The 20,655-nt window shown below is 43.2% G+C and overlaps 1 protein-coding gene across 8 annotated transcripts in view; it reads right to left on the bottom strand.

Moving 5' to 3' along the window:
• Positions 1–5,640: 5,640 nt before the first annotated feature.
• The window catches only part of LOC122786316 (adhesion G protein-coupled receptor B2-like), a 38,208-nt gene continuing 23,193 nt past the window's right edge, over positions 5,641–20,655 (bottom strand). For 3 of the 8 annotated variants that reach the window (XM_044052527.1, XM_044052528.1, XM_044052529.1), the window contains 3 exons: positions 19,763–19,876; positions 9,901–9,954; positions 5,641–6,933 (listed from right to left, as the gene is read on the bottom strand). In XM_044052527.1, coding sequence (XP_043908462.1) covers positions 6,757–6,933; positions 9,901–9,954; positions 19,763–19,876 — 345 coding nt within the window. In that variant the 3' untranslated portion in view covers positions 5,641–6,756. Of the gene's footprint in view, positions 6,934–9,900; positions 9,955–11,693; positions 11,746–17,240; positions 17,323–19,762; positions 19,877–20,655 lie in introns of all 8 variants that reach the window. The other 5 variants (XM_044052532.1, XM_044052533.1, XM_044052531.1 and 2 more) reach the window with 5 other exon arrangements.

Here is a 20,655-nt window from a genome sequence, read left to right as displayed (position 1 = left end):
TGATTGGCAGCAATGATGGCACAACTTCCGTGAATGCACTATGTTCAGCAGGTGCAATATTTACCATGGTAACGGTTATCCTGTGCTCATTATGCAGTGTGAAAACGACTGACACCTGCTGATATTAGGAAAAGAGAACTCAATGTCCAGCAGGTATAATTGTAGTTGGAAACTACTGTGAAATGTAAATATTTGATTTCAGAATTCACATGGGCATAATGGACGATAATAAAAAAGACCACATACGGTGCCACTGGTTTCACTCACTTTAGGGGCGGAACACTTATTCCTGTACCGCTCTTTTATGTGTGACACACTCATTCACTCATTCACTTCAAGGACCCGAAGACTTATTTCCACTCTTCTCCAAGCTAAAGTAATACAAAGTTTTGGCACCGCTACACTCTACACATGATTTATTCTTCGCTGGGAGGATTTATGTTCTACCACCACACACTGGTATCACTTGTTGACAGATTTGTTCTGCATTGATATCCATAATCGTCTGCCATTTCTTAAATACTGCGCTCATGCACAGGCGCGAGCAAACATTTTCATGATTAAACGCAGATCTAGGAGCACGCGGTGTCGTAGTGGCTATCGCTGTTTACCATTTTTCATCAAAAAGACCCAGGTTCTCCTCATGTGGGCGTGGGTTTCTCCCAGTTTCTCCGCTTTCCCTCCACACTCAAAGTGTGACAGACACAGGGGCTGAGGCGCGGATTAGCAGGGCCAGAATTTGGATGAGTGGAAACAAGGACATTTCATATGGACAGCCGTCTAATTCCAGGGTTGAAAGGGAGTCGGACACCCGACAAGAAACCAAAATGCTTTGAAGCAGTCAGGGATCTGATGAGACTTTTGCTGTTTAGTCAAATAGAGGAACATACATTGCTTTAACTTGGATTAGACATTTCTGAGGACTAAGTTTACATTGTGAAGTAAAAGTTAAGATTTGTCCACAAGCCTCTGCTGGTCTTGTCCACTCCATCCTGCTCTCTTGTCCATCAATCTGCTCTCTTTTCAGTGTCGTCTCCAGAGCCTGTGGGATTAAAACCATTTGTCATCCACCCAAAGAGGGACAGTGAGACACGCGCCACCAATTAGAGCAATGGATTTATACTGTTTCTTGTTTCAGGGCTGAGATGTCTTCCCTGCTTGTCCCGTACACTTTAACCTTACCACGGTGTCAAAGTAAGACATGCAATTCCACTCAGAGGGTTGCCGCATACTATATTCCCAGGTAACCACAAGCTGTCACTTTGTCAAATTGTGCACACGGTTCCAAGGAACTTCTTTGTTTTTCCTCCCGATAGCATTTGTTTTACTTGTCAGTCATAGTTTTCCCCACAGTCCCCTTCCTATCGCCTAAAATATCAGCAGATTTAAAATAGCCAGAGGCGTCCATCAGACACAGTTTGCTGTTTACATTATATATCAATTATGAAACATGTGCTGTAAGACGACTCATCGAAGCCTGAATATTGTAACGTCGGCGTTGTTTATTGTCGGACAATGAGGGAATTGCTCTTGTTTGTGTACTCGTGGTAAACTGTGCGTGCCCTGCAAATTCAACAAAATGTGACGAATAAATGGATGTGCAAGAGTTGACATTGTACTGGAATAAAAAAAGGTCCAGTGTGTAAAGATCTGCTGGAAATATGTACATTTTGCAGTAATTGAAGATACAATAAGTATACCAAGTGTACAATTTTTTTAATTATATCATAAATCGAGTAAGCTTTACAAAGTCCACCACAACTGAAGGCCACATAGATTCTCCAACACAGTCGGGAGTGAAGGGTGAGCTGCATGTTTTACACACTGTACCTTTTCACGGGAGGGGTCAAATAAATAAAGCTGTGGTGTGTGACCTTTACAAACAAAAGAATACCCATTACTAGCACTAATGGAGGCCATCAGCTCCACATACCTCACTCCGTGATTCTCCGGACAGCGGCCCGCTTGAATCCCGTGTCATCGGGTGACATTTCAGCGCCGTGAACAGAAGGAGGAAGCACAAACAACGTGACTGAAAATGCCAAGAAGTGCAAATATTGTATAAAACTGGACATTCATTAACCTGGTTAAGGGGACAAATACTTCTTGCAGCAGAGATGTGGCAGACAATTAATTAAACAGGAACTTTGCTGCAGTTGGTGATCCAGCACTAACTTTGGTAATAATATCCCGATGGTGTTGTTCTCAGCGGGACGTATAGCGTGCGTCTTTATCCTTAACCCATATTTGATTAAGTGGGTGATGTCAAAGTCCTCACGACACATTGGCGTCATGATTACAGCGAGGCAAAACTCCACAGACATAACTCCTTGACAGGCTGTGGGCACAACAGGCAGAGACAAAGTCAGTCGTGTTGATTATTAGTTTAACTATGCATGACATCCACCTAAATGCTCCTCGCTCCCGCTGTGTCATTTATTTAATCCAAATACAGGAACCCACAATAAACTGATCTCCCCCAGGGCTGTCTGCGACTTGCAGAGGCTTGTCCTGTCGCCGCTGTAGACATCGAGCAAAACGCAGCACTGACGAGATGATTCGAGGCGGCCGCGGCTTCAAGGAGAAATACTTTCAAAGTCACACTTCACTTTGTCCACCTGTGTTGTTTGTCAGCGGGGTCTCTCCTTGGGTCACAAGTGACACCCCAGTACAGCAACTTAATTACCTGCAGACCTCAAGGAAAAATAACCAAGAGGCACTTTAATCACTGTGACTCCACTGCGAGAGGTGAGATGAAAGCGTCTTCCTTGGTCTGACTGTCACGATGCATACCGTCCTCGAGGCTGGCTTCTCTATTTTCTCCCTCCCCTGACCTCTCTCATCTCTCTCCCTCTCTCTCTCTCACTGACTTCCTTGAGAAATTTCCACTTGGTGGCCTTTCCTCCAGGGTGAATGATGGCAGCTTCATGGGCAGACTAATCTACACTTACAGTAATTACCCACAAGCCCCTTGGAGGGCAAATGTAGAGTGATTGAGACATGAGCACTGTACCACTCTACCACTTCCTCTAGTTTCTTCTTTGCAGCATGACAGACTGGACTAAAACCAATTCGCTGTGACCTTTTTTCTTTTTTTAAATATAGCTTTGGAAAATAAATGTTATTTCACATGAATATTGACTTCAAAAAAACAAAAAAAACAAAACAGAACTGTTCCAGCACACCACCCCCCCCAAACCCAGAGTAATACCATTGTAAGCAAACTGCAAATCAAGAAAGATCCAAGTTCTCATCCAAGCACATTATGAGACACCGGGATCAATTTGAAAATTTATTTTCATATAAAAAAGACACTATGAAAACATTAGAGGACTACTTTGTACAATCTTATGTATAAAAAGAACATAAATGAGGGAGGGAGGGGAAGTAATGCTTTTTCAGTAATAAATCAAACGAAAGCGTGGATGGCCGTAGAGGTTGGTTTAAGCATCGAAGGCTCAAGGGTGGAGGTGAAGTTGGGTTAACTTGCAAATTGTCTGGTGTTTTTTTTAGTTTTTTTTTTAAATATATATATATTTCTGCAGTTGGCTGACACAAAAAAAAGAAAGATGACGCATGAACCACCGCCTCATCAGAGACAAAAGGATTCCGTCTCTATTAGTCAAGCCGCGTCTTGCTGTACCTGTTTCTGAGGATGAAAAACTAAATTCCAGTCCCCACTGGGCTTGAAAAACACAAGGACATTAACAAAAGTATGAAAACTCTCAAAATACCACACTGAAACGACACATTCACGGCTCCTTCCTTCCTTCCTTCCTGTGAGCAACTACGGGCGGAAAGGCTTTGTGGAGAATTGGTCAAACGTTTTCACAATGAGTTGGACTGAGACGGCGTAGCCAAGTGGTTCTCAGAAGGTCGTATGAATGTGACCTCGGCTCGATAGCCACGGGCCGAACCAACGTGACTCCTCTGAGAGACGGTGAGCGGTGGGCGCGGGCCTATCAGCTGATTAGCTTGAAAGGTTAGAGAGGGCTAGACACTTGTCTTGCCATATGCGCTGCACTGCACTACCACCGCATCAGGGATCTTAAAAACAGATGGTTTGAGGTCTGCATAGGAAAATGTCAGGACAAATCACCATCCCCGGATAATTACTGTTTTCAGCACTCCCTCTTCTTATCGGGCACCTCTGCCTGCCTCTAGCTTTCTCAAAATAGATTTTTGGATCTTTTTCTAACGATACAAATGTCTTGTGCATTTCAGATTAATAAGCGTGGCTTTGACTAGGCAAGGCACTAGTCTAGGCTAGAGACAGAAACCATGTTACAACTCCCATATTTGCCATTTTTCAAGTGAAGGAGAGTGAGTTCTTTTCTCTCTTTAAGGAGATTTCTCTTATTATGAATAGACGCAAATAAAACGTTCTAAACATGCAATAGTCCCAAATCCACATCGGACAGAAATCCTTCCTAGTCCCTATGAGAGGTCCCTTTGCTGTCACAAATCCCAATCAGGCCCCAGGATCACAAATGACCTGCTGCTGCGATTGTAAATGACCATTTTAACTCTCAGCGCTGCTTTGACACACAAATGTATCTTCCACTGAACGTGCAGGATTTCAACTTCAGCACATCCGTCCTTAATCTCCTTGAAGGTGTGTTCTGAATGGAGTGACACGTCAAGAGATTGACTCGGTCCCACCGACGCCACCGCAGTGTATCTAGTCTACTTATGATTCCAATGATATTAAACCGCACCGTGCCCACGCCAGGACTTTTTGTGTGAGGAAAATGACTAAAATGGCGTTCGGTCTTTCTATTATGAAAACGACGAATATATTGATCGCATCAGTGTTTAAAGGTGGATCGCTGAAAGCGTACGTGCGCATTGGTCGGCTGTCTTTGTCTCCACTGGTAGCAATATGGGAGTCGGCATCACGTTAAAATCCTCGCGCAAGCCATCTGTTGAATTCAATTTAGAAGTTATTTTCCTGCATAAAAACCACACATGGATCGGCTACCCTGTCTATTACTGAGCATCTCTGCCCTTACTTTGGGCCTTTAGAACCCTTTTTTTTTGTAAGCTTATTTCATTTTATTCCATTTCACATGTTTTGATACCGCCTTGTTACACCCCAGCTGATCATTAAAATAAATGTGCGCGGGTTTCCTTTTAAACGTTCCACCGACACATGATTGGATTTTGAGTGGATCATTTGAATTCACCCTGTGCTCTGTCTGAAACGGGTTGTCCTCTTGTTGCGACTGAAGTACAGACACAGAATGTCAAGCAAGAAGCGTCGGCAATGCAATTTTTTTCCCTCTTCCTCTTCAGTCTGTCAACCTTGTAGCCTCGTGACCCCCGTGACTCCTTTCTCTGTCTTTCTGTTTCACTCCCTCTTTCTGCTGGGCGCGATCACAGGCAGTGAGAGAGAGAGACAGAGACACAGAGAGACGTGTGAATGAGATATTATACAAGTGGCTTCACTGCTGACATCTCCAACACTGGGTGGGCAGACTGAGCAGAGAAAGGGAAAACAGAAAGAGGTGGAGGAGGGGGTGAGAAGCAAAATAAACTCATGTCATGTCTCATTTCATTACGCTGAAAAAACTTGAGATATTATCTTTTTTTACTACCGGAATCACTGTGATGGGTGATGATTGAAATGGATTCAGACGCTGCAATCTTTAAAGGCCTTTATCTCTGAGCAGTGGGGAAGAAATGAAGGAGATGTGAGAATATGCATAATAATCATGATCCTTCCTATCCCCCCCACCCACACTCTCATGGGTGAATAACACGAGACGCACATTACGCGGGAAAGCAAAGTCACACTTGGCGTGGATCGTCTTTTCGTCGTTTCCTTATGGGTTCATTCTCACGGTAACTGAAAACAAAACGAGTGTGAGAATAAATAAGTTCTTCTTGAAGAGTGAGACCATGGAGCACAACTCAGATGGTAATCTTTTTTCTTCTTCATTAAAAGTTTTAAACTTTTAGGGGAGGACATATTTTGGAAAATACACAAAATAAGCAACAATGCAGATGAGGAAAAGAATTGAAGGATGGGATTGTTGAACCGGAACCTGGAAAATAAAGCAAAGGATGATAAATCATTGAGCCATCCCTTATCTATCTAAAATGATGAAAAGAAAAAAGAGATAAAGGAAAAAGGGGGACATTGAATGCCATCTTTACTCATTAGAAGAGAACAGGAAATAAATGAAAGCAGAGGTTTGGGGGTGGGTGGCGGGTTGGGCTGAAGGCTGAGGAACCTCAGTGAGGTTTTCATCCCTTGCTATAAAAAGAACTGAACGGTGCAGAAATATTCTTTGTCTTTTTTTCTTTTTTTTTATCCCCCCACAAAATCATCAAACAATTGACATAGATTTTCTTTTTTTCTCCAGAATAAAATCAAGACATTTTTCTCAGAAATAATTTTGTCATAGTTCTCTCTTCTTTTTTTTTTTCAAGTTCCTTTTAAAAATCTTCCTTAACCGCACACGTGTCAAGCTCCTGTTCTTTCTTTTCAATAGTCTTTGCGAAAATATAGAGTAGAACAGTCTTCCTTCCGTGTCTGTCCAGTGCAGAAGTAAACAAATAAAAGTCTGATCCGACAGAGCACATCGCAGGAGACGGGGGGAGCGGTATGTGTGAGGTCTTTGCCAGAAAATCCTGTATATGTATAGCTTTCCAGAGGTTCAGTATCTCTGTGTGCATCTGTACTGTAACTCGGGAACGAGGACGCGTGTGTGTGTGTGTTCAAGTGAGGCGTGTGTGCACATCTGCGCGTGTTCACACTTCAGTCTGGAAATCTCCTTCGGACGACTCGGGTGTGTTAGCAGAGGAGGAGTCCCAGTTCTTATTGTGCAGCTCCATCCGGTCCCTCTGCTCCCCAGGCACAATGGACAACTCAGGGGTCATGGTCTTGAAGCTGTCCCAAGAGGTCTGGTCCTCCGGGGTTGACTTGTCCTGATGAAGGAAGGGGCGACAACAAAAGGGTCATTAAAGTGGGCTGCAACTGAAGGTGCATCAAGGAAGTATTATCATCATTTTATGCTCAATCATCCACAGTGACGGTTACGCCAAGTTAGCCAACCTCATTGGGATGATTTAAAGGAAGGTTAATTAGCAAATGTATTGTAATTCCACATACAGTAACTTACTTACCAGCTGACTGGAGGCTCGAGAACCTTCAAGAGCTTCAGATTACTCAAAACTATAGACCCTTTCGAGAGCTACGTCACAGAAATGTGACTCCAAGCATTCAAAAGAGAAGACTGGGGTGATGCTACTGCTACTGTAGTCAAATTAAAGTTATGTTGTGGTCTTAGACATAGCTAGCTTGTAGTTAGCTGCCATCCGGCTAGCACGCTGACAAGTAAACATGGTGTGCTAAAAACGTTATTGTGAGACTTGCGCATAGACTTTCTCGCGTGTACAGGCTAGGTTTATCTATAACGTAATAGTGAATAGCTGGCCACTGGATATCTGAAAACTTGCTAATATCATCTACCCAGTCGTTTATGGAAGCTGGGTCAGGCAGACTATTGGCCGTTGGCTAGGACTAATTTATTTAAGTATTGTTCGCGGTCCTTAATCGGCAACGAAACATATTTAGAATTAGTCGGTAGAGGACCGTGGACATACATGCCATTTGCTTACCTGTTGTGGCAATTTCTGACCCCAAACTGCGCACGCATTCTCGCTAGGCCTGTTTGTATACAATGAAAGGGTCTATACTTCTACGCTATTCCTTTTCATACCTGGTATTAACATCTATCCTGACAGATCCAATCAACCAAAAGTACAAAGCGTTAGGAACAACTGTTCACACTTGGTATCAAGTGCATGCATCCTGGATACATCTCCTGAGAACACTAGTGAGCCAGTCTCACATCAGCAGCACATCGTACGCAAATACACATACATGTGTGTCAGTGTTTGTGTGCATCGTTGTGTCTGTGCGTGAGTAGAACGAGAAAAGGAGTTGGGAAGAGCCGAGTGAATCAGAACACTACTCCCGCTGCTGTAACATGAAATAAGAGTTTAACCAATACAAAAGAAAGTAAACCATGTGTTGATCGGTATAAATACTGTGGTGGCTACAACAACGAACGATTATTTGAGTACTTCTTTAGTCTGTAAAATGACAGCGAATGTTGAGAAATGTCTTGCTTTGACAAAACTGTTTTAATGATTTCTTTGTTGTATAAAGCAAAGCAGCCAGACAATATTCACACTTAAGAAGTTTTTGTGAATAACATATTATCCAAATAGTTGATGGTTAATTTAGTAATTGATTAGTAATCATTTACTCAAACAGCCTTTGCAGCTTAACTACGTAAAAATCAATGTAAGGTCACTGAGAAGTGTATTAAAATAACAGGAGATGGCAGAATCCACAACGCGTCGTGAAACCGATTGTATTTAGAGCTGTATGTATGTGATTGTTTTTTGTTTTTTCTACCTCAGATATTTAATGCTGTTACATATATTTAGGGTGCACTCATGTTTTACCCTAAAATAACCTGGTTTAGCTAATTAGACTAAATTGTTGCCATTGCTACACGTCTGATTAATGTGACCGCCAAATTACCGTTGCCATGTTGGACTTGGTTAGCCATTCCCAAATCCCTGCCAATCAATTTGGACAACAGACTATAGTATGAGAATGGATAGAAATGAATGCCAGCACCGTGAAGTAAGACCAATATTGTCATAAATTGCAATGGCTTTGAGTAGTTCAGGCACGGATACAGGTTTGAAGATGGATACGTTTAAATAAGTACGCAACAAACGTGGAATTTGTTTTGTGTCTAACGTTTGACAAGAAAGAAAGTAATCTCTTGGAAGTCAACCTCACACAAACTAAAAAAAGCAGCACCATACCTATACCCACATTCCAAAACACTCCTCCAACTCTCTAATTTTTAAAGTTAGCAGACAAAAGCACGGCACCCTCTGGGCCATGGGTCTGTGACTGCATGTAGTCCACAGATGTGGCTAGCGGGCACGTAAAATACATGTTGGGAGGTTTGGTTGAAAACAGAATTAGAGGCAGGCTTATGCATCAGATAAGGGCCATTATTCAAATCGGAACTTGTTATCTCGCAGGGATGATTTTACAGATACAGGCTGGGGAAAGACACAAGGGATCGCTTGTCTCGACGATTCTTGGTGGAGCAAAACACACAAAGACGAAAAAAAGAGAAAGAGAGAGAGAGAGAGAGACATCACTGCGCCTTTTACTCGTGTGTTTTTGGACTCCGTGGAATGGAATACTTCACAATGGACATTCGGCGAAAAACAATTGCAAATAGAGAGAACTTGTGTGTCTGTTGATCAAACCTAATCACAGAACAATTCACCCGCTTTAGCTTCTAATTCATTTGTTTTTTTCCCCCACAATCCCCCCCTCGCTGACATTGCACCATCACTTCTGTAGTACATGCCATGAATTACTTTTGAGCAATTCACACCCTCAAACGCTGTCCTTTCATCTGGCACTCATCCATCGACATACACACACACACACACACAAACAACTCATTGATCTGCAGTTATGCAGCGCTCTCTTCCCCCCCTTGCAGTGAGATGATCGCTGTCCAAGCGCTAGGGGGCAATATCTGCCTGATTATCGTTCTGCTTGCGTCACAGTCTGACAGTTGGTAAAATGAATACAAAAGGCATAATCTGGGAGCCAATTTGCATGCTAAATGCTGGCGAAGGAACATTTTGTGATGCAGGAGTGTGGGTAATGCTGCAGTTAAGCCCAACTTTATCCCTGGGAGACTAAGCTAACGGTATTGTGCTGCTACTATGAGTCTATCCGTTCCCTTTTGCCATCTCTGCCTGCCTACATTCCCTCTTTGCCCCAAACTCCCACCGTATCCCTCTCTCCCTCTCTCTGTCTCTGCCAGAAACCCCTCTACTTACACTCAACGAGTTCTTTTCACCTCCGGCAGACGAAATGCTCCATCGCTTTTCCCTCTGTGGTGATGAAATGGGAAGAAGAAGACAAGTGGATGCAGGGGGTGATGAGAGATGGAGGGAGACACAGAGAGAGAGAGAGGGAGAGAGAAAAGAAGGAAAAGGGGATCACAGTCACTGACAACTGCCCTGAAACCGGATGTTTCCAACACCTTCTGTAGGTGAAGAGGCAGTTTGTGTTCACACGTCCCACCTGGTCTGTCCCCATGTCTCGTTAACCCTCTCTCCGGCTGAGCTGAGATAACATGTGAACACATTTGCAACATGCACACATGAGCGGTGTGTTCATACACGTTCAAACGTACACGAGCAGGGTCACACACACGTTACTGAGCTATAACATCCTGATCTGTGAAAGCTTACGAGAAGCCTGGAACAGAAGGAAGGGCAGAGTGATGGGAGTGATTCTACAACGCTATGCACCACTATAGAGGCTAGAACTCTGACAAAAAGGAAGGATAGCATGTGGGTGTGAAGTAAGCACAGTTTAAAATGCCATAATAGTGAATCTACCATGTAGTTCTAAAGCCTTCATGCTTTTGAAATAATGTTGAAAGAGGATAATCAAATCAGGTTATTAGCATGTGGAAGAGAACTAATGTGTTGTGTTATTATTGCACTTTTACACACCATACATATAAGTGGACATTTCTAAGTATTTACGTTCTGAACTGCAGGCCGGGCCCACGTTGAGTCCTTATAGTGAGTCCTAACAAGCGCAAATTTGGCTGTTATGGAAAATGGATTTTTTTTTTCCGCCTGCTTTTTCTTGGTTTGAACTTTTGTTCTGTTTCAAACATAAATAAAAAAGTAAGAACATGTTACAAGCAGCAGACAAAAGTGCACGGCATTTACTGCTCGTTTGGTAAAATCTTTAAGGAGAGAAAAGTTTGCGGCGGAACTTTGGCAGATTGCCTTGTGATGTCTTGTGCACAATGTTTTCTCCACCAACGAGCTGCATACAAACAAAACAAATGGAGAACGATCTATGCTTTCCCTTTGTTGCAAATGGCATATTTGCTCCACACAAAAAGGCCAACAGAGTTCGAAGGAGAGACGAGCATTAGCACCCACCTGCAATCATCTGACTCTGTTGCAACACATTCATTCACCATAATCATATTTCTGCTTCATCAGTCTTTAGAGTGATGAAAGTAACTCGCCTCACATTTGCCATTGCCAGCGGTCACAAACCCACTGTATGCCTTTTTTTTTTTTTCATTTCATTCAGAAATAATACCCGAACAATGGCGACCATTTTAACAGCTCACCTACAGTGCTCCTCTGTGGCTGTTTAAGAGGAATTATGGGAGTGTATAACACGTTCCATTATATTTTTTGCAGGAACAGCAGGAGTAAATATAGGTAATGGGGCAGCGAGCACCACAACACCCTTGAATACATGTGTCTGTCCATCACTGGTAAAACTGTGACAGTGGCCAACTTGTATGTTTCGGCCTAATCACTCGTCATTAGAAGTGAGACAAGCAACATCAGAGTCTGCGGGAAGTGGTACAAGCCGCACGACAGACAAAGTGGAAGGAGAAAAGGTGTAAATGGAATAGAGTAGGAAACTACATGAGCATGACACTGCACACAAATGAGTGGAGGAGGCCCACTACCTTCCACTCACAACCCCCATTCCCTCATTTGGACCATGAAAATCACATCTAGATGTGGAGGCGTAATGCGACAGGTGTGTGGGAAATGATCGGGCAGGACGGGTGGATTAACGTTACCTTTGTTTACTTGGATGCCCATGGTTCTGCTGACTGTCTGGCTACGTTCAAACTAAAACATGACAGCAAACATGCAACATGAGGCCCAGTCAGACAGCAATGGACATGGAAAACAGGGGGGGGAGTGGAAAAACAAATCAAAAATTGATTAAATACAGCAGTGAAGCAAAGAAAAGAAACACACTGAATGAGAGTCCCACATGAAACTAACTTAAAATCACATTGAAACATGAAGGACATGAAAGAAACACCAACATATGTATGACTAGACTGGATGAATATCAGAACATGTCCATTTACAGTTGTCAGTGGGCTTAAAGGCTAATTGAGGCACATTTTTAGCACGTTTGATAATCTCATTGATATAATCATAGCATCAGTATAATTTATTAGGGGGGCAGAAAAATAGACCAAGTGGGCATAACAGTGTTTAGCACCATTCACCCCTTAGCTGGGAAGGAATCTGTGTCACAAGTAATAAGGGCCTTCAAAAGAGCCAAATCTGGAGAATGTAGGGCAAATAAATTCCATTAGTGCAACACATTGCAAACAAATGAGCAATCAGACACACAGGCTTGGTTAGCTGCTGTCTGGGCCTGTGCACTGCAGCTCCGCGTAATCCTAGACTGCTGTTCCTATAGTGAAAACAGTTCCAGCTAGCAAGTTTGGCCCCTTTCACCTCCCTTTAATTGGCCCAAGGACACTAAATGAGCTAAATTAGTATTGTGTCTCTTGGTGCATGAAGCCAGTGTTAGGCTTGTTCCGCATGGGCTACCCGTCCCCTCATTAGAAACCACTGATAGAGCCAGTATGTAGAAGCAACACTCCGCCAGCCCTCAGTTTTCATGGGCAATTTATGTGGAAGGATGAAAACAGTTTGATGAGTTTATACTTGGCACAGAGAAGGGGGGCAAGGAAATAATTAAAAACAAGCTAATGAGAGGAATTAATTATTCAATTAATGCCTCAAACGTGCCACTGAGGGCTGAGTTTAGAGGGAGAAATGGGAAGATGAGGGAGACGGCATGAGAGAAAAATGTCAAGCCAGGAGGATGAATAGAGGGTAGAATGAGATACGAAGAGGAAGAAGAGGGGAGGACTTGCTTTATTGCTGGAATGTGTAATTGAAGCCCCTCAGCTTAATGCTAGTAAATTGTCTATCAAGACCTATGGGATTTGCCAGGACAGGGAAATGGCCCTCAGTGAATCAACAAAAATTGGGTCTATGTCGTTCAAAATTATACATCTTCATTTTACACGAGACACATTACCATAGCTAAATTTCCCCTTAGTGGCCTTAAAATACTGTTGGAATGTTAACCGTGGCTGCGTTAAGGGCACCCCAGGTCACGCCTCCCTTTTATGGGGCAAGATAATGGAAAAAAATCCTCCTAGACCACAATATATCTCCATGCTTGAATTGACTTAGATTCCATAGTAGAATTCACAAGCACGCCCCCGGCCATTTAGATAGAATTGCAAACACAGTTTTAATAATCGGAAATTTGCTCGCCGCCTCTGCTCTGATCTAGAGCGAAAATCACAACAAAGAATAGTTGTTTCTTTTGTCTCTCTCTCCGTCCCACTGTGCATCTCCCCACTATCTATCTGGAGAGGGAGGCCAAGCACACTTCATTTAATCAAGAACACAGAAGAGGAGAGCAGACCATACAATGGAAATATATCTCATTTGAGAGCTAAAAAATGCATCAGCCAGGCCATTATGCAGTGCAAACTATTTCCCTCTCTCTCTCACACACACATACAGTTCATCCCACACACAGAGAGGCACAGCACTGCATCAATGGGCACGGCATGCAAATATGTGTTATGACCTTCTGAACCCTGTGGAGAGGATGGAAACCGACAGGCTTGTTCCACAATGACAAAGACGAAGAAGCTAAATATTAGTGGGTACACTAATGCTAAAACATACTGCGTGGCGTATAGGGCATCCACTCTGTGTTGCAGCAACCCCACTGAGTCCATCTGTATCATGTCTCCATTAGGAGAGACACAATGAAAATGGACTCCTTTTCTCTCTGCTGGCCATATGGCCCCTGCCAGAGCAGCCGCTGCACTTAAAACAGAAAAGGGTGCGGATTTGATCTCGTCATTACTGTTAATGTGAAGTGCATATTAAAGCCTGGATATAAAAATGGACGTTTTCGGAGGGCTGTGGTGCCGGAAGTAGCCGCAGTGCGCAGGCCTTATAATAATATAGCGCCTACGAAATATAGCCCTTACGTGATATACTTAGAAGCCACCTCTTCTTCCACTTTTCTGAGACTCTATTGCAGAATGGATGTCTATGGGGAAATGAGACAAGTTCTCACTTGATTTATAATTTCAGTAAACACTTTCCCGATGAGCTAATGGTCCCGAGTGCTTCCTAGATAGGACGTGATGTCAATGTTCTCATTTATAGGAAAATGGACAATAAAGCACAGTAGAGTAAACACTGTGTAACTACTATTGTCCCATGAGAGCCTGGTTGCAAGTGAGTTTTGGCGCCATGTCGGTCAAATTGTGTGTTTTGCAAATGGAAGACTATGTCCATTTTTATTTATAGTCTCAGGTGTATGTACACGGTAAACATTTTATTCAAGGTCAACAACTGCGAAATAATAGCACATAGCACAAAAAATGATCCGACCTTGACCGCTTAAAACGTAACTGCAAACACGCTGCTTGTTGTTTGTGTTTGTGCGTTTGAAATATACACGGGTGTCTGAGAGATGTATGTTTTGCGTTAAAGCCTGCCAGTGACCTTTCTTAGCCACAGTTTACCAGGTAGAGATTTTGCAGAGTAGATTTTAAAGGTCATGCACGCCATTTGTTTTTGACAAATAACTGAGATCGGCAACATCTACATTAATTTGTTTTTTGTGTACGGGACGTGTTCTGCTCGCTTCAGCAGCCAAGCAGAAACAACAGACAAGGTGATTTTCAATATTTAGGTTAATGGGGAGTCTTGAGATTCATCGTCTGCATATCCCCATATTGTCTTTCCAGTCATGTGTCTCTCTCCTTCATTTTTTACTCTGCTTAACACTGAGTCATCACTTGAAAGCTTCTAGCTGTCATGGTAGAGCTATTGCTGTGGTAACTACTCTCTCCACACCAGCCAAGAAAAGGAAAGACAGGAAAAGCATGAAATCAAGTGAGAGTAAAGTATGTGGATTTTATCTGTAATGGCACATATTATGGCCAAGGCCTGTTTAAGCCCACTGCACTGACACAGACAATGATGTGAAATATGTGACAGGAACAAAAAAGTATGGGACACACACTCTGATATTCACTCGTCCCCTCAACACATAGATCCTACCTTTGCACAGAAGTCAAATAGATTGGGTCTCCTCTGACGCCAATAAGCCTTAGTGACATTTCTGAAAGTCTCTCATCAACAAAGTGCATCGTGTTTGGCCCTTTTCAGTGCCAATGAGCTGGTTTATGGGCAGAATATCATGGTTTATGAGGTGATTATAAATTGGTTTGGATGACTCATTGTCTTTATGAACTCATCCATCACTTGGTTAGAGACTTTACATCAGAGGGTTCATCTCAGACACTGAAATGGACACGGTGGATTGAGTGTGCTGCACTAATGAAAAAACAAACGACACAAAAATCCCTCTAGTTTATGTTTTATCATGGAAGATAAATCAGGTCCTACATCAGACCACCTTACAAATCCATCTGTGGTAATCTTGACTTTAGATTTCGGTGTGAATTTGTACAGGCGTTGATGGAGGGAGGGGAATCTGGCATTCACTATGTGAATGCATCTAAGTAAAAGGTTCAAGCTGTGACGCACCAAACTTTTACACCACCACACCATTAGGGGATCGTCTACCATTAACGCTCATCATCACTGGGAAACAAGGCTGACGGGAGGATGAGCAGCTACATGGGGTGCACATATAGTTTGACACGGTTTGCGTTAATGCAATTATACATCATTTTATTCATGAAATAGCATGCTTCAAGTATATTGCATGCTTGCTAGCAGTGACTGTCTGCTGGCTTAGCACCAAATTACTGTTGACACACCTGTCAAGCTTTAATTTCTCACACAGCACAATTTCCAACAGTGACGGACGCACAATAGGACGCTGATTTCAAAGAAACACAGACATAAACATCTTTCTCTTCGTTAGAGGGCAACCACTGATGTAACTATCAACTGTAGTAAGATATTGTTCATGGTAGATAATGGAACACTTTGTACACCTATGTAGATATACAGCATAGGTATATAACTACATAAGTACATAAGTACTGATACTTTCACCTCTCTGTGTGTTGCTGTGTGTCTGGTCCAGGACTTCTGAACAACCCCCGTCATGTTTTTGACCTGTTAATTCTAAGGGCACTTTCACACCAGAGGTGTTTGGTCCATTTTAAATGGACCACAATTAGTTTCCTCAGATACAAATTGTGCTTCGTCTGGGCAGGTGTGACAGCTCATCCGAACTCTGGGGCGGACCAATCGAGTGAACTCTGGACTGCCTGAAAACATGGTTCCCGGTTCGCTTGCAAGTGAACCGAAATGCAAACCCACTACCCAGTGAAGCAAAGACAGGAAGTGAGGATAGCTCGCTGCCTCGCTTGCTGCTCATACAGGGTAAAAACAGAAACCCAAGATGTATTGCTCCATTGTTTTTGTGGTGAACAAGGATGGATTTCCAAACGACAAGCCGGGTTTTCTTCTTCTTCCTCATGCTTTTTTCTTCCTGGTCTTGGGCCCCAAACAAGTAGCCATGACGATGTGCAGGCAGTTTGGTCTGCTAACAAAAGTGCAGCGCGAAAGTGAACCAAACCAAATGAAGGAGCGACATTTTTCAGGATTCCCCTGCCAAATCGAACAAAGTCCACGGACAATCCTGGAGTGAATGCGCCCTAAAATGCACCCTTAAAGTAACGAGCTGTGTGATAGTTGCAGAAAGTACTGCAGAGCACCAAACAGACAGTGTCTCGCTGGCTTTACTTCCAAAGAAAGCTCATTCTTTGGCCAAAAATGCTTCAGAAAAGGAGACAGATAAGACCAGGGCTTAATGGCAGTTCCACGAGGAAGAGCTCTAAAAGTCACAAAATGGTTTCAAAATGACTCTGGGGGCCAGAGGGTCGGAGACTGCAGCTGTCTACATGAACTACGCAAAGCAATACATTTCTTTAAATGTTTTTGTGGTAAAAAAAAAAAACACATAAAGACACCATCCTTTAAAAGTCACTACTGAAAATGCAGGGCATCACTCAGCCGCCTCCACACACACCACCACATCATGTGGAGAAAGCCAAAGCTTGACAGGTTTGTCGTCCGTAGTAACAGTTACTTATCTATGATTGTTCAATCGCTGCTTGTTAGAGGCATTTCACCACCAAATACATTATTGCAGCATGAACACACATGGCTGCTGGACAAACTAGTGGCAAACTATGTGATGCATACCGTGCCATGTAGCAACTTGCAACTTGCTTTAAAATTACTTAAGAGGGGGCTCTACTAACACAAATTTTACGAGGGGTTTTAGTGTGTCTTACGTTGACTTTCTTTGAAAACAAGGGATGTTCGGCGCACGAGCGACGGCTCAGTGTTGTGTCTCGGTGGAGGGGGAGGGGGGACCTGTGTTGGACGAACACCCATTAGAGGGGCCCACATGGTGGTTAGGTTTGAGTTGAAATACTGGTTTAGGCATTTTAAAGGAGAGATACCTGCAAAGGTCAGCAGGGTTGATGAAGTTTTAAGGTGTTATTACTTGAGGTTGATGACTACTCATTAGACAGGTAAGGGGAGATGAGGGTTTTCCTTCAACTAGTATTGTCTGGAGCAGGCCGAGCACCTTCATCATCCAAATGAAGTGAAATGCTCGGCAGTGACTGTCATTAAGTGACTAAGTCCACTGACCATATAAAGTTGAGGGTGTATATCAGCCTCCGCAGCACTTTAGGTGTCCATCCATGAGACGATATCCCAGTGAAATGCAATTATGTTTGCATTAAATTGCGGCACTCATGTGAATATATGTGGAAATCACTGTCAGTGTCTGTCATTTGGCAAAGCAAGGGGCTTATTAATGTTATTATGGAACAATTAAATCATTACTCATGCAGTATTTGAGTTTATGTGCTTCCTACACACAGGCTGCGCAACACGCTGCCTTTGAACACGCACAAAAAAAGAGTGGAACTATAGACATATATTGCCTACAAACACACACAGGCAGTACATTGTTACTCTAACATGCACGCCCACCCGCACAGACACACATGCATACCCCCGCCCTCATCTCCATAATCGCTGTACAGTCAGCATGCCCATGTCTCGGCATGACACTCAAAGTGAGTTGACAACAGCAAAGCTGCGCTCTCTTTCTGCGTCCTGTCAAAGGCCCGACACTGATAGCATTATCCATGTCATTATTCACAGCTAAGTGAACTGACGACTTACTCTAACATAAAGGATTTGGATGAGTTTGCCGCACTTTAATTTCATAACCTAATGCCGTCACTAATCCAGAGGAAATGTGCATTCCAATTTGGCTTTTTTTTCATTTGGGCATAATCTCAAAGCACACCTGAGCTGCCTCTGAGACACATTAGCATGCTGCGGCGCAACAGTTAAGAACCACAGATTTCTGATATATGTATGGCTCACACCTTTGCGAGCAGCCTGCCATTTTTCTCTTCTCCTCCATGCAACGCTTGCTTGGCATTAATGACTGAGGAGTTGGCCGGCACGTCTGAAAATCTTGATCAAGACACTGAGCTAATAAGCAGCAAAGCAAGACCAGTCTGGTTCATTAAAATGGCAGCATGTTGTGTGTGTGTATGTGTGTGTACATACAGTATGTGTGTGGCTCTATAGAAAAGGGAATATGAGAGATGCCAGACTGGCTTCTGCTCCTCTTCTGGTGGTGTAAATTAGTCGCGAACCAGCATGCCACTGATGCCAGTATACCTATCAAGGCTGACTAACTCATCATGGCTTCATGCACTGAAGCTTTGCAGAAGAGGGTGTGCGTGTTCAAATTTTAATGAAACTGGCCCTCTGAAGGTCAGCGTGGAGCAGACAGGGACTCTTTCGTCTGCTGCTAATGGTGTATTAATGATTCAAAGATGCCTGTGCGTCTCATGCCCACAGGTGCCCACCCAAGCGCCCCCACTGACAGGCACGCCTACTAAATACACCCACTCAGACACACACATGTGTACATGGAAACAGTCACATTCACTGACACACAGTATTAACCAGTTTGATAATCAAGGTTAAAACACTTGTGTGGGTGTCGACAAGGTGATCATTGTGAGTTATTAGTTTCGTAGGCCTTACGTTGCACAATTCGTGATTTCATCGACTGATTATGATCGATGGATACCTTAGCTTAAATTAAAAGTGATCGCCTATATTTATTATTAGTAGTATTTAAAGGAATATTTCACTGATTTGCATTTAGCTTTGTATTACTAGAATAGTAGTTGAGAAATATCTTCATCCTTTTCTTTGTTACGTGCCCACCAGTGACACCTGGTCCTGTTAGCATAACTGTTAGCAAAGATGGCGGACACTGTTTACATTCTGGGAATTAAGTCCCGTCCAGTCCCCCTACGAGTGGGTCTAAAAAGTGCGGAATTAGCGTTGCTCAGACCAAGTGTCACTGGTGGGCACGTAACAAAAAAAAGAATGAAGAATTTCTCGGGTTGGGAAGCACAATTTTTCCTTTAATAGTGCACATTTGTACTCAGGATTTGCAGCAAGTGGAAATAAAATATGCCCTGTGAATTTCTGAGGGAGCTATTTAGTTGAAAATGCACAATAATGAATACAACATGCTTCAAAAGTACCTCATGTTTGTAAATGACTCAGAGGAAAATTCAACGTTGCAATAGTGCTGATGACATTCAGACAGTGATGACAGTATTTTGTGTAGTGCGGAACTCATTTTCAGTGATCTCAGTGTCATAACTTTAGTGGTAACAGGGTGGGGGTTTTTTGTGAGTGTGAAGGGGGGTGGAGGTGCATGGGTACAGCAGGTACCCATACCGTTTTTGGGCAATGGTCTTACCTTGAATGAGGACATGGCTGCGTCCCTGCTATACCTGTCTATGGTGTGGAACTTGGACGAGTGGTTGAGCTCATGGTACAGCTCAGAATGTCTTTTGCGAGTGTGCATCACTTTCTGGAAGGGAAGAAAGGAAGGGACAACAGAAATGAACCAAACAGAAACAAAAAAAATGCAGAAGGGAAAGAAGGGGCCAATATATGGGCAGGCGGGGGGTGGGAGGGGGATGGGTAAAGGGCTGCGGGACTATAGTGATGCCAGCCATGAAAGGGAGTAAGGAGAGGGGCGCCGACAGATCGATTGATAGCTCATGCTTGTACATCACCAACTTTGTCAGTTTTAAGGCAAGTGGGAGTGCTGCGGAAGAGTCCTTTAAGTGAAATTTTGGTGAAAATGACAGACAGAAATTACAGTATTACAGACGGGCGTCTGCTAGCTGGTGGTCCTGTTAAGTCTGGATTTTATCTAACTCATTAAACGTGTAACAGATGGACTGGAATTTAGTTCTGGAACCAACTGAAATGACATTTGGCCAAAACTGCCCTCCCTGCGCTCGGATAATGTCCGTCTAGATGGCAGCTACATTCCAGATCTTTTCTTTTTTTTCTTTTGACAGCAAACTGCATTTGTCAGTGCCACTGCTGTTGTCTCTCCGTGCTAATAGGCAGTGCTGGAGCTGCTCGACAGTAAGCTAATCGTCAAAGCAGATTGCAAGGCTGAAAGTGACACAGGGGCAAGATTCCAGCACCCACACCTGCACACTTACTGAGCAGGAGTGCTCTAAGCACAAGCTCCAGTGTCTTCAGAGTGGACATTCTCATCTTGGCTCAGCTAAGAAGGTGCTACTTGTTCCTTACTATGCTTTTAGTCTTTCCTTTTTTTTTTGATCACCGGTA

Source organism: Solea senegalensis, linkage group LG20, assembly GCF_019176455.1.
Source record: "Solea senegalensis isolate Sse05_10M linkage group LG20, IFAPA_SoseM_1, whole genome shotgun sequence".
Classification (NCBI taxonomy): Eukaryota; Metazoa; Chordata; class Actinopteri; order Pleuronectiformes; family Soleidae; genus Solea; species Solea senegalensis.
The sequence above is the reverse complement of the archived record's forward strand: the minus strand, read 5'-3'. Positions and strand labels throughout refer to the sequence as shown.